At 45.4% G+C, this 13,170-nt stretch overlaps 1 protein-coding gene across 4 annotated transcripts; it reads right to left on the bottom strand.

Moving 5' to 3' along the window:
* Positions 1 to 1,999: 1,999 nt before the first annotated feature.
* On the bottom strand, positions 2,000 to 13,077 carry LOC131184699 (general transcription factor II-I repeat domain-containing protein 2-like). 4 transcript variants are annotated; one of them, XM_058156355.1, is made up of 7 exons: positions 13,002 to 13,077; positions 10,998 to 11,747; positions 10,722 to 10,836; positions 8,605 to 8,690; positions 5,576 to 5,702; positions 5,226 to 5,426; positions 2,000 to 4,121 (listed from the first exon to the last, which is right to left on the bottom strand). In XM_058156355.1, exons 2-7 carry the CDS (start codon positions 11,376 to 11,378, stop codon positions 2,278 to 2,280), a joined length of 2,754 nt encoding a protein of 917 aa, XP_058012338.1. In that variant the 5' UTR covers positions 11,379 to 11,747; positions 13,002 to 13,077; the 3' UTR covers positions 2,000 to 2,277. The 4 variants fall into 4 exon arrangements, with proteins under 4 accessions (XP_058012338.1, XP_058012340.1, XP_058012339.1 ...); XM_058156357.1 differs by having other exon boundaries at positions 10,998 to 11,478; positions 13,002 to 13,075; XM_058156356.1 differs by having other exon boundaries at positions 10,998 to 11,555; positions 13,002 to 13,057.
* Positions 13,078 to 13,170: the final 93 nt, after the last annotated feature.

Genomic DNA, 13,170 nt, shown 5'->3' with positions numbered 1-13,170 from the left:
AGAGTGATAGACTTCAACTCCCAGAATTCCCCAGCCAGCAACTTGCTCATATTTATAGATCATGCTGGCTGGGGAATTCTGGGAGTTGAAGTCCACCATTCTTCACGAGGCCAAGTTTGGACACCCCTAGTGTAAGGCAATAGTCTCATTCTATTTGTATATTTACAAAGTCAACTTATTGCCCCCCCAACAATCTGGGTCCTCATTTTACCTACCTTATGTCTACACTTAATGTCTCAGCACTTAAATCGGGCCTCTGGTGGCTCAGACTGGTAAGACAGTCTGTTATTAACAGCAGCTACTTGCAATTACTGCAGGTTCAAGCCCCACCAGGCCCAAGGTTGACTCGGCCTTCCATCCTTTATAAGGTAGGTAAAATGAGGACCCAGATTGTTGGGGGCAATAAAAGTTGACTTTGTATATAATATACAAATGGATGAAGACTATTGCTTAACATAGTGTAAGCCGCCCTGAGTCTTCGGAGAAGGGCGGGATATAAATGCAAAAAATAAAATAAAATCATACTAGTTGTGTTTGCATGACATCTATATACAGTGCATGCCATTTATGGATATTCATCTCAGATATAAAATGCTTATGATCTGGCATTTATAAGAATTAACAATTCTTAAGATTTTGATTTAAGTTTTTGAAAACAAAACAAAATCAGTCAGAAAAAGTGCTACTAGGCTCCTCTTGTCCCAAAGGTGCTTTTTCAAAAGGCAACTGGACTTTGTTTTTCCTTAAAAAATGTTTCAGTTCTCATCCAAGACGCTGAACGGAAGAAGCTTTTTGGTTAAGAAGCAAAATCTCTTCAAAGAAAAAACAAGAAAGTCCAGTTGCCTCTTGAAAAAACATCTTTGGGACAACCGTGACCTGGAGGACTGAGGATCTCCACAGATATTTCGTCTCCTCTTGATTTTTGTAACCACAAATTAACACAGTTGTCTTTGAGAAATATCGGTAGCAGTTTCACTGCTTCAAATATTTGAATAAAAAACTGAAACATGCAGCAAGTAATCTGTTCCTATTCTACGTTTTCACACACATTTCTTACTTACAGGATTTCATGTTGCTTATTAAAGCTGTAAGCATTTTCCCTGGGATACGCCATGACAGACTACCTGCGGCCCTTAAAATCTGGTCACAATTGTTGAGAATAGCAAAGTTCCTAGGTGTTGTGTCTCGTCCGATCTCACCACAGCCGGGGCCTTCTTATCTGCTTCCGAACACGGAGGAATGTCCTAGTATGCCTCCCGGCCCCAGCCCTGGCTCCATGCCCAGACAGGCTGAAGAGGAGGAAGTATCTCCAGCCCCCAGCTCTGGCTCCATGCCCAGGCAAATGGAGCAACTAGACCCCTCCCCCTCCTCCACAGCATGTGAGCCTGAGGGAGGTCAATTGCCAACAGCTGCAGACTGGAGTGACCCTCGCGTCAGAAGACTTGATAGACGGAGGCAACAGAAGGAAGGGAGGGGCAGGCCTGGATAAGTGCTGAGTCATGGAGCCACACCCCATGGCCTATATAAAGGACCTGCTTTCTGGCATTGTCTGAGTCAGGCAAAGTCTAAACATATCTTGCTGAAGTCACTTTCTGGTCTCCTGCCTGCCCTGAGGACTTTGCTAGGACTTTGGCAGAGCTGCAGAGGCACGCCTGATTCGGATTTCCCTGACCCGGCCGTCAGCGGAGGAGTGGGACACGACACTAGGATTCTGAGAGGTGAAAGATATTAAAACTCTTATTTTAAGTACTGAAATAGAGAGATTAGTTTAAAAGGGCAAATGTTCAAAACAGCCCCTGCCAGATCTACCAGCTTTGGCTTGGCACCTTGCCGTTCTGCCATCAATCAGGAAGAAGGGGGCAGAAACAAATGGACACTAAAACTATATACCTTTATGATGGGAACTTGGGAGACTCAAGGACTTGTCTATATGTGACGCAACACACTTTGCACCTCCAATGTTATCCCTGTACATAAATGGTCCCATCGTGACACATTTGCTGGTAACGGATGATTTCCACATATAAAAGAGCATTTATTTGCATAGTGGAGAGAGCAGGTAGGTGTATAACTCAACATTATTCCTAGACTACCAGTACATAATTATATTCACAGTACAAATAAATTGGTATACATTTAAGCCTAGTATCTCTACCATTTGATGGAACACAGAAAATAGAAAATAGAAAAGTTGGCAACGTGAAGTCTGCTCTACACATGCTACTGATTGGTGCAAAACAGCCACACGTTGCCCAAGTCTCGCAGTACGGCTCCGGATTAGTGAGACGCTTGGCACTGCATACCGTCGGCAAGCCGGTTGTAATTGGGAGTGTAGGAAGAGATTGCCACTCGCAAACAGTCATCCAGGTGTTTGTCTGTCATGCGAGTTCTGTTCTTTGACTTGATGAACCTCCGTGTCGAGAAGACGGACTCGCACTGGTAAGTGGACCCGAAGTAAGACTTGATCTTGGCGGCCGTCTTCCTCAACAGAGGGAATTTTTGGGCGTCCACCAGGTTCCAAAAGTTGGCGTGGCTCGAGTTGGATTTGAGAATGATGTCGTTCTGAAGGCCCACAATCTCCATCTCGACGTCTCCCACCAAGGCCTGGCACAGTTCCCCGATGGCTACGGCTGTCTCCGCGACGTCGATCGGACTGAACGGGTTTTCGAAGAAGGACACCACCGGCTCGATGCTGGTGAACTGCTGGAAACGGGCATGGAACTGTTCCTCTAAAGTCTCGAGGTAACCCACAAACGGCGCGTTGTTGAAGTCGCTGTCCCCGACCACTTGCTTCATGGAAGGGAAGGGAAGGAGGGACTTCACTTGCAGATGCGACTTCCACAACCTCAGTTTGCCTTTGAAGGAGTGGACCGAAGAAATCATGCCGGAGAGATGCTTATCATTTCGATGCAGCTCAATGTTCAAACTGTTGAGTTCCTGCATCAAGTCAGCAAGGAAAGCTAAATCCACCAACCAAAACCGATCATCCAGCTGTTCCACATACTGGTCTTTAGTTTTTAAAAACGCCTTTATTTCATCCCTCAGGGTTAAAAACCTGGCAAGGACTTTGCCCTTGCTGAGCCACCTGACCTCCGTGTGCAAGATCAGGTCCCCGTACTCTGCGTCCACATCCTTCAGGAGGGCTTTAAAGAGGCGATGCTGCAAAGAGACGCCACGGATGGAGTTTATGATTTTTGTAACCACGTCCATGACGTGTTTGAACTGCAGCACTTTGGCACAGAGTGCCTCTTGGTGGATAATGCAGTGATACGAAATAAACTTTGGGAAAGTTTCGTCCTTCTGGCAGTGAGCAATGAACCCGTCCATGCTGCCCACCATGGCTGGCGCCCCGTCGGTCGTGATGGAAGAAAGTTTGTGAAGAGGGAGGTTGGTTTCGGTGGCATAGTTTCTGAACGTCAGGAAGATATCCTCGCCCCTCGTTTTCCCTTTCAAAGAGAGGATTTTGAGGAGCTCTTCCTTTACCGCCAGATCGCTAAAGACGAGCCTGACGATCATGGCCAGCTGGGATGTGTCGGTTATGTCGGTGGACTCGTCCAGCTGCAGGGAAAACCAGAGGCATTTCTGCAGGTCGCTTTGCAGCTGGTACTCCAAATCGTTGGAGATGGATTGGATTCTGCGAGAAACGGTGTTCCCGGACAACTGGAGTTTTTGTATAGCGGTCATGATCTCTTTCTTATTGGAGAAGCCTTCAAAAATCGAGTCAGCCGCCGTCAAGAACACCTCTTTCAGCAGCTCGCCATCCTCGAAGGGTTTGTTTCGTTTAACCAGCAAACTGGCAATTTTGAAAGAGGCGATGGTGGTGTTTTTGGAGTGGACAACGGGTTTGGTGTAGACAGTCAGCTGGGAGGCGAACTTGGACTTCATCTCTTTCACTTTCATTTTGCGAAGCTCGGAATCAAGGGGGTAGTTTTTGGTGAACGTGCCATGGTTTCTCTCAAAGTGACGCTGGACATTGTGCTTCTTGGCCACCGCGACCGTGGACGAGCAGATTAAGCACACCGATTTGCCGTTCACATCCATGAAACAGTACCGTTCCTCCCATTCTTTATGGAACAGATACGTCCTTTGTCTTTTACGGGCTGGCTCGCTTATTTTTGCAACTACAAAGAAGACGAGAAGTAAAACAGGATAATTCAGCACCTGCCCGTAAGCAAAGGCATTTTTAAAGGATTTTTTTTGTAATTATACTCCATAAACAGATGATGTGATGGAGTGTAGTCTGGATTCCCAAGAGGGAGAGGCTCCCTCCCAGAGGTCAAGCAGAGCTTGGAATGCCTGATAGGCAGGAAGAAGGACCTGCCTTGCAGGGGTGAAATGCTCTGAAGTCTGCTACTGGTTCGCTTTACTACTGGTTTGCTTTGCCCTCGCATGTGCACACTGAACATGCACTTTGTATGCATGTGCACCACATGCGCTGCTGCGCAGCTCTGGAAAAGAATTAAGAAGCCTTTTCTGAGTCTGCAAAGCTAAGTAGAACAGCGGGGGGGGGGATAGCTGTACCGCACAATTTATATTCGCTAAAAAGCAGGATTTCCTGCTTCCTAGCGAATATAAATCATGTGGCACAGCTGATCGTCGGAAATACCAGTTTGGCTGAACTGGTAGCATTTTTTACTACCGGTTCTAGCGAACCGGTCCAAACTGGTAGTATTTCACCCCTGAAACAGACCCCTCCTAGGAGTTCACAAGATATATCTCTAGCTGTGCAGATATTAGTACTTTAGTCTGGCAAGATTCTGTCTGTAGGCAAATAGCAATATAGAAACTATTCAGAAGTAACTCCAGGTCTCGTTCTTGGTTCTTGGGGCCTGACAAAGCTGCTATCTTGTCTTTCCATTACTCATTTATAGCATTCCATGCTCAGTAAAACCAGAACATTAAAGGGGACTCCTTCCACACGCTAAATGCATATATGCTTTCGACCCAAAGAATTGCTAACATCTTCTTAACACCAGATTTAAACACCAGAGCTGTGGTGACACAGTGGTTCAAATGCAGCACTGCACTGCTCACTCCAGGAGTTGGATTCTGACTGGCTCAAGGTTGACTCAGCCTTCCATCCTTCCGAGGTCGGTTAAAGGAGGACCCAGATTGTTGGGGGCAAATATGTAAACTGTTTAGAGAGGGCTGGAAAGCACTGTGAAGCGGTATATAAGACTAAGTGCGATTGCTAAATAAGCAGTGGCCCAGCATTTGACACTTACTGTTCATTTTCTCTATTTTTTCTTGGACTGCATTTTGATGGAAGTTGCTGCTTTGGGAAGCGGGGCACTCATTCAGCTCCATCATCCTTTTCCGATTCGGTACCGATTTTCTCCTCTGTTTCTCCCTCTTTTTAACGCCATCTCCTTCTGGCAGCCCCACCGATGGGTCTCCTTTTCTCTCGACTGCCCACTTATCGGCTTCTGCAGCGAACACAGGAAGCTAGTCAAAGCTCTTTTGGGAAACAGAGGCACTAAACCAAACCCAGTGAACGCAAGCTGTAATTCAGGGTTGTCTTCCAAGTTGGTAAACACGGTGATGATTTCATAATGGGTGAAAGAGAGCAGCTTACCAAAAGCCGCCATTAGTCCACAATCTTGCTCCACAGTTTGCTTGTGGAAACCTTTCTGGTCAGGATCTGGCAGAACTTCTTCTTTCTCGGTGGCCTGGACTGCCACATCCTCAGTTGTCACTGTGTCCTGAAAAGAGGAATGGAAAGCTGTGTCACTAGCAAAATTCAATGGCTAGTTTACCAGCGAGATGGAATCATGGTATCAACAGTAGAAACCTTCAAATTTCTGGGTTCTATCATATCGCAAGATCTCAAATGGACAGCTAATATCAAAAACATCATTAAAAAAGGACAACAAAGAATGTTCTTTCTGCGCCAACTCAGAAAGCTCAAACTGCCCAAGGAGCTGCTGATTCAGTTCTACAGAGGAATTACTGAGTCTGTCATTTGCACCTCTATAACTGTCTGGTTCGGTTCTGCAACCCAACAAGAAAAACACAGACTTCAGAGGATAATTAGAACTGCAGAAAAAACAATTGCTACCAACCTGCCTTCCATTGAGGACCTGTATACTGCACGAGTCAAGAAGAGGGCCGTGAAAATATTTGCAGATCCCTCACATCCTGGACATAAACTGTTTCAACTCCTATCCTCAAAACAACGCTATAGAGCACTGCACACCAGAACAACTAGACACAAGAACAGTTTTTTCCCGAAGGCCATCACTCTGCTAAACAAATAATTCCCTCAACACTGTCAGACTATTTACTGAATCTGCACTACTATTAATCGTTTCATAGTTCCCATCACCAATCTCTTTCCATTTATGACTGTATGACTATAACTTGTTGCTGGCAATCCTTATGATTTATATTGATATATTGACCATCAATTGTGTTGTAAATGTCATATATGCACACTGAGAGCATCTGCACCAAGACAAATTCCTTGTGTGTCCAATCACACTTGGCCAATAAAAAATTCTATTCTATTCTATTCTATGATTAGGATCCTGCATTGTTCTGTGGGAACGGCATGGAGGAACGAGGGGAAGAGATGCTGCCTAGGGAATGATCAGCTAATAGGAGGAGGAGGCCTCACCTGCTGTTCTGACCAGTGGTGAAATCTGAACCGGTTTACTACCAGTTCTCTGGCTGCGCATGCGCATGCCAAGTGTGTTGGCCAAGTGTGATTGGACACACAAGGAATTTGTCTTTGGTGCATACGCTCTCAGTGTACATAAAAGAAAAGATACCTTCATCAAGAATCATAAGGTACAACACTTAATGATAGTCATAGGAATAGAATAGAATAGAATAGAATAGAGTAGAGTAGAGTAGAGTAGAGTAGAGTAGAGTAGAGTAGAATAGAATAGAATAGAATAGAATAGAATAGAATAGAATAGAATAGAATAGAATAGAATAGAATAGAATTCTTTATTGGCCAAGGTTGATTGGACACACAAGGAATTTGTCTTTGGTGCCTATGCTCTCAGTGTACATAAAAAAAAAGATACCTTCATCAAGAATCATAAGGTACAACACTTAATGATAGTCATAGGAATAGAATAGAATAGAATAGAATAGAATAGAATAGAATTCTTTATTGGCCAAGTGTGATTGGACACACAAGGAATTTGTCTTTGGTGCATACGCTCTCAGTGTACATAAAAGAAAAGATACTTTCATCAAGGTACAACACTTACAACACTTAATGATAGTCATAGGCTACAATTAAACGATCAGGAAACAATATTGATATAAATTGTAAGGATATAAGCAACAAAGTTAGGGTCATACAGTCATAAGTGGAAGGAGATGGGTGGACACACAGGTACAGTGTACGCACATGTGCAGTGTGCACTACACACCAAATGCAAGATGTGCATGCGCAGTGCATGCCAAAAGGAGGCGTGGGGTAAGTAGAACAACGCGCGGGGTGTGTGTGCGATCAGCTATGGCACGCGATCTTTTTTTTTTTTTACTTTTAAAAGCATTTTTTTACAATCTATTCAGCCAAATAGCTTGTTAAAAAAATGCTTTAAAAAGTCCAAAAAAAAAAAAGGCTCTGTCAATCACGCGGCTCAGCTGTGATTGTCAGGGCCTCTTTTTTTAACCTTTTAAGAGCATTTTTTAACAGCAGCAGCAAGCAGGGAAGCGGATGACCGGGATTGGGTGGGTGGGTGGGGGAGGGATTTTTGCTATTGGCTCTCTGAAACCACCTGCTGCCATTGCTACCGGATCAGCTGATCTGCTCTGAACCGGGAGCATTTCACCCCTGGTTCTGACCTAGGCTTCCTTAGAAAATATACAGCACAATCTTAGTCCCAGCAAACCTCTTTAATTCGTAAGGCTGGGAATTATTGTCATTCCCAGTCCGAAAGGTTTCTCAAACAGTCTTTCAGGGGAGTGTTTACAAAGTTTAGTTTACTTTATTGTCATTGCACATGGTACAACGAAATTAAATGCCATCTTCAGTGTACATCATAACTATAAAAAAACCAACACAAACATACATCCTTTACATTCTATATAACTGAAATTGAAAACCCAATATTGCACTATACATTCAATATAGTTATTGCCCTGGAATAGAAGCTGTTTTTTAGCCTATTTGTCCTTGTTTTTATTGTCCTGTACCGTCTGCCAGATGGTAATAGTTAAAAAAAAAAAGAAGGGTGCCCAGGATGATATGAATCTTTAAGAATGTTTTGAACTTTCTTAAGGCAGCGGGAGCTATAAAACTCTTCCAAGGAGGGGAGAGGGCAACCAATGATCCTCTGGGCAATGACGTTGACCCTCTGGAGGGCTGTCCTATCTGCCACTGTGCAACTCGCAAACCATACACAGGTGCAGTAAGTTAAAATACTCTCTATGGTACAGTGGTAGAAGGTCACCAGCATTTCTTCTCCTTCCTCAAAGTCATTCCCACATACCGTTACAGACCCAAATCTCTGCAGGTCCGATGCAACTAACACACAGACCTCCAACGAAGGAAGAGGACGACAGACGGGGAGGCTGAGCAAAGAATCGAAGCAATCAACTTGCAACTGTCTCGCTCTCTCCCCACAAAACAACCTTTTCCCCTACCTGAGTCTGTTGTGCAGCTGTTATGTCTCCTCCGCCACAAAGAAGAGAGGTTGACTGGGCACGTATCACCGACATCATTCCATCTCCTGGAAGAAACCAGAGAATAGAATAGAATAGATTTTTTTTATTGGCCAAGTGCGATTGGACACACAAGGAATTTGTCTTTGGTGTATATGCTCTCAGTGTACATAAAAGAAAAGATACTTTCATCAAGGTACAACACTTACAACACTTAATGATAGTCATAGGGTACAATTAAGCAATCAGGAAACAATATCAATATAAATTGTAATGATACAAGCAACAAAGTTACAGTCATACAGTCATAAGTGGAAGGAGATGGGTGATAGGAATGATGAGAAGATTAATAGTAGTGCAATCTTAGTAAATAGTTTGGCAGTGTTGGGGGAATTAATTATTAAGCAGAGTGATGGCGTTCGGGAAGAAACTGTCCTTGGGTCTAGTTGTTCTGGTGTGCAGTGCTCTATAGCGTCTTGAGGGTAGGAGTTGAAACAGTTTATGTCCTGGATGTGAGGGGTCTGTAACATTTTCACAGCCCTCTTTTTGACTCCTGCAGTATCCAGGTCCTCCATGGAAGGCAGGTTGGTAGCCATTGTTTTTTCTGCAGTTCTAATTATCCTCTGAAGTCTATGTCTGTCTTGTTGGGTTGCAGAACCAAACCAGACAGTTATAGAGGTGCAGATAAATAATACAAAGGTAATAATAATACAGGCAGTCCTTGACTGTATTACAAAACAGTTCATTTAGTGACCGTTCAAACTTATAACAGCACTGAAAAAAGGTGACAATTTGGCCTGATCCGGTCATTATCCTAAAAGAACTCGATCGATACGAGCAAATATGCTAAAAGGAAGCAGAGCAAAAAGACGGAAACATGCATCGTTCACATGCAAAATTAGAAGTTGGGACTGCAGTTTTGATGATTTCATGAATTTCAATACCTTTTGATCCATTGAAAAGAGAATAATCTTCTTTGTGTTTGTGACTTACAAACACAATGGAGACCAACGTTTCTGTTTCTCTGCGAAACATTTTTTTTAATATGAAGAAAATAACAAGACGCAGATCTATCTTTGACTCAGAAGACCTATAAAAGTACCGTATTTTTCAGAGTATAAGATGCGCCAGAGTATAAGACGCACCTTAGTTTTTGGGTAGGAAAATAAGAAAAAAAAATCTGTCTCTGCCTACCAGCATCCATTCATCTGGCTAGCATCCTGTCAGTGTGTGAGAGCATTGAGGGCTGTTTGGAAACTGAAACAATATTTGCTGTGTGAGCAACGAGGAAGGAGACAGCAAGGAGCCTGGGCGTGGCTTAGCTCAAGTGTTCTAAAGCTGCATGTTGTGCTGATCTCTGAAACTAAAACTGAAACTCCTCTCCTCTGCTTGTGTTTTGCTTGTATTTACTACCATGTTGGAAAACCTATTTTTGGTACTGTATATTTACTTCACATGTTATATTATATATAAAGAGAAGTTATTGAATCCTGCTGAATCAGTTACTTGTGTGCAAACTCTTGAGTCCTTGCAGTAAACAGCGAGCAGCCAGGTCAGTTTCAGTACATTATTGCATCCTGATTCAGTATGAGCAGCTGATTGGCGGGTGGATCGGCCTTCCGGAATACCCCCAATCAGTTGTTCCAGGCTGCAGGGATTGCCACAGACCATCGCCTCCTCTGTGCCTCGCATTTTTTTGCTACATTTGGCGTATAAGACGCACCCAAATTTTCACACTTTTTTAAAAAATTTGCATTTATATCCCACCCTTCTCCGAAGACTCAGGGCGGCTTACACTATGTCAAGCAATAGTCTTCATCCTATTTGTATATTATATACAAAGTCAACTTATTGCCCCCAACAATCTGGATCCTCATTTTACCTACCTTATAAAGGATGGAAGGCTGAGTCAACCTTGGGCCTGGTGGGACTAGAACCTGCAGTAATTGCAAGCAGCTGCTGTTAATAACAGACTGTCTTACCAGTCTGAGCCACCAGAGGCCCTTTTGGGGAGGACGGGAAGTGTGTCTTATACTCCGAAAAATACGGTAGATCTTTAGGATCACCAGAAGAGGGAGAAGCAACCTGTTCATCCTTACCTTGTAGGATGGATGTTCCGTCACTTTCGTGTTTCATCCACCTTCGCAGAGCACTCTGTCGGGCATCCGAGGACGTCTTGAATGGTTCGGGAAAGTTGGGGCCCGATTCTGTATACTGAAACGTAGAACGAAGGGTGTGCATGTGCGTGTGTGTATGTGACGTGGTTAGGAACCCCACCACACATACACCCGCAGAAAAAGATAACCGGAAAGTTCTGAGCAATTGAGAAGAAGGACCACCCCCCCCCGCTTGGATCGGGACCAAACGTTTTTTACCTGCTGTTCTTCTTGTTTCTTGTCTTCGGCTTGGGTCAAGAGGAAAATTTCTGCCAGGGCTACGGCTTGGGAACTGGTCTCTGCTCCACATTCCCGGACCCACCTCTGCATCTCCGGAGGAATGACAGCCAGGAATTGCTCCAGGATGAGCATGTCCAAAATCTGGTTCTTGGTGTGTTGCTCTGGTCTGAGCCACAGATGGCAGAGATCGTGGAGCTTCTTACAGACCTCTCGAGGCCCCTTGACATCCTGGTAGTGGAACTGCCGGAAACACTGACGATGGACCTCCGGACGGAGCCCCCAGTTTTCTCCACTGCTCCCTGACTTGATGATCTCAGGGTCCCTTCCAGTTTCTGGGCCAGCTGCATTTTGCTCATCCATCCTTGAGGTATTTTCCCGACCAGGACAGCCGGCCTTCCTAGGCTGTCAGTTACAAGCTCCTAAGGCAATGATGGCTCTGACTGCTGATGGCTACCATGTTCTGCAAAGTCAAGACCATGTCGTGTCATTGCAAGGTTCTTCTTTCTTCCAGCATTTTCCCAGCCAAGGTTGGGTTGGCTATCAAGGAACCAGAGGAAATCCCTGATGAATGGGCCTCTCCCTTCTGGACGTCCAATTTTTTTAAAAAAAATCTTTTCATTTATTTATTAGGTACGTCACACGGCACTCATTCCCAAGGATTTTGGAGGATGGAGTAAAGGTCTCCCAGCAGTGGGAGACAACAAGGCAAACTCTCAAAACTGTTTTATCCTGTAAAAAAAGGGGGATTGTCCAATCTTGGCAACTTTTAAGGCTTGTGGACTTCCGACTCCCAGAATTCCCCAGCCAGCATCCTCCAAGACACGGGTCTCCAACCTTGGTCCCTTTACTGAGGGACTTTGGGAGTTGAAGTCCACAAGTCTTAAAGGGACCAAGGTTGGAGACCCCTGCTCCAAGATGTCATCCGGTTTTAGTGGCGAGACTTTGCCTTAGTCCAAAACCACACAACTTCCCATCTGCCTTCACAACTCCCTTTTCCCTCTAAAACAAGATTACACTCAACTTTCAACCATTCATTTAGTGACCGTTTGAAGTTTTCAACCATTCCTTTAGGTGCTGTTCCAGTGCAATGGCAGTTGCAAAAAGTGACTTTATGATCGTTTTTCACACTCAACAAACTGTCGCACCATCGTCACTGTCACATGATCAAAATTTGGAAAGTTCGGCAACTGGCTTATATTTATGGCAGTTGCAATGTCTCCCGGGATCACGGGAATCCCCTTTGGTGACCTCCGATGGCCAGATTCACTTAACGACTGTTACTAAATGCATGCAACGCTGAACAACGGTGACACGAATAGTCATCTAACGGGGGAGAAACTCACTTAACCCACTGTCTCGCTTAGTGGCAGAAATTTTGGCGACTCGGTTGCGGTGGCAAGTCCAGGGCTACCTGTACTTTTCTGCCGGATCCAGATCCAGTGGGCTGCCTTAAGACAGGAAAGCTGCAAAAAAACCCGGAATGGCAGCCCACCTCCCACCCACTCCCCGTAGAAAACAGGCATCCCCCTGGCTTCTTTCCATGGGACATTTGCTTTTTAAAGAGCCACCCCACCCCACCCCATGCACGAGAGAGGGGGCAGCTAAGGGGGCTGCAATGCTCGCCCCCTCCCCACGCGTGGCAGGGGAAGAGAAGGACTCCCGTACCTGCCTTCATTGTTCTCTCTCGTTGAACAATACCTGGATGCTCATCTCCATCCCCTCCCCACTTTTTGGCTTTGCAGAAAGGAAGGAAGGAAGCGCCAGGACTGCAGGACGAAGACCTCCCCCCCTTCCCTCCCCACCAGCAGATCCCGCCCTGCCCTTTTTGTTTCGCTTCTTTGTAAATGGGAGGGAGGGGAGGTTCGAGCCTGGGTATTTCCTCTCCCGGGGGAGGGAATCCCACCACCCATCGCCTCTGCAGCTCTGGGAAGACCCCCCCCTCCCCTCTCTGCAAAGCTGCGGTGCAGGGGGCTGGAAACTCACCCAATTCCCCCTCAAGGGGGTCTGCAATGCAAAGCTCCGAGCGGTGGGGGGAAGGCCACTCCCCCCCACCTTTCCCCACCCACCCACTCCCCCCCCCCGTTGGAAAAGGCGGAGCAGGAAGAGCCCTGGGCTGGAGGATGGCTTGCAAGGGAAAGACCACCCCCCTTCC

The sequence above is a fragment of the Ahaetulla prasina genome, chromosome 13, assembly GCF_028640845.1.
Source record: "Ahaetulla prasina isolate Xishuangbanna chromosome 13, ASM2864084v1, whole genome shotgun sequence".
Taxonomy (NCBI): Eukaryota; Metazoa; Chordata; class Lepidosauria; order Squamata; family Colubridae; genus Ahaetulla; species Ahaetulla prasina.
This window is presented reverse-complemented; position numbering and strand designations above follow the sequence as displayed.

Bases quoted from the DNA above. Each gene is read 5' to 3' on its own strand.
- LOC131184699 (XM_058156355.1), bottom strand. From the start codon at position 11,378: ATGGATGAGCAAAATGCAGCTGGCCCAGAAACTGGAAGGGACCCTGAG. The intron at 8,691-10,721 runs GTAAGGATGAAC...GGTTTCTTCCAG, and splicing joins CGGAACATCCATCCTACAAG to GAGATGGAATGATGTCGGTG. The intron at 5,703-8,604 runs GTAGGGGAAAAG...TCCTCTTTTCAG, and splicing joins CAGCTGCACAACAGACTCAG to GACACAGTGACAACTGAGGA.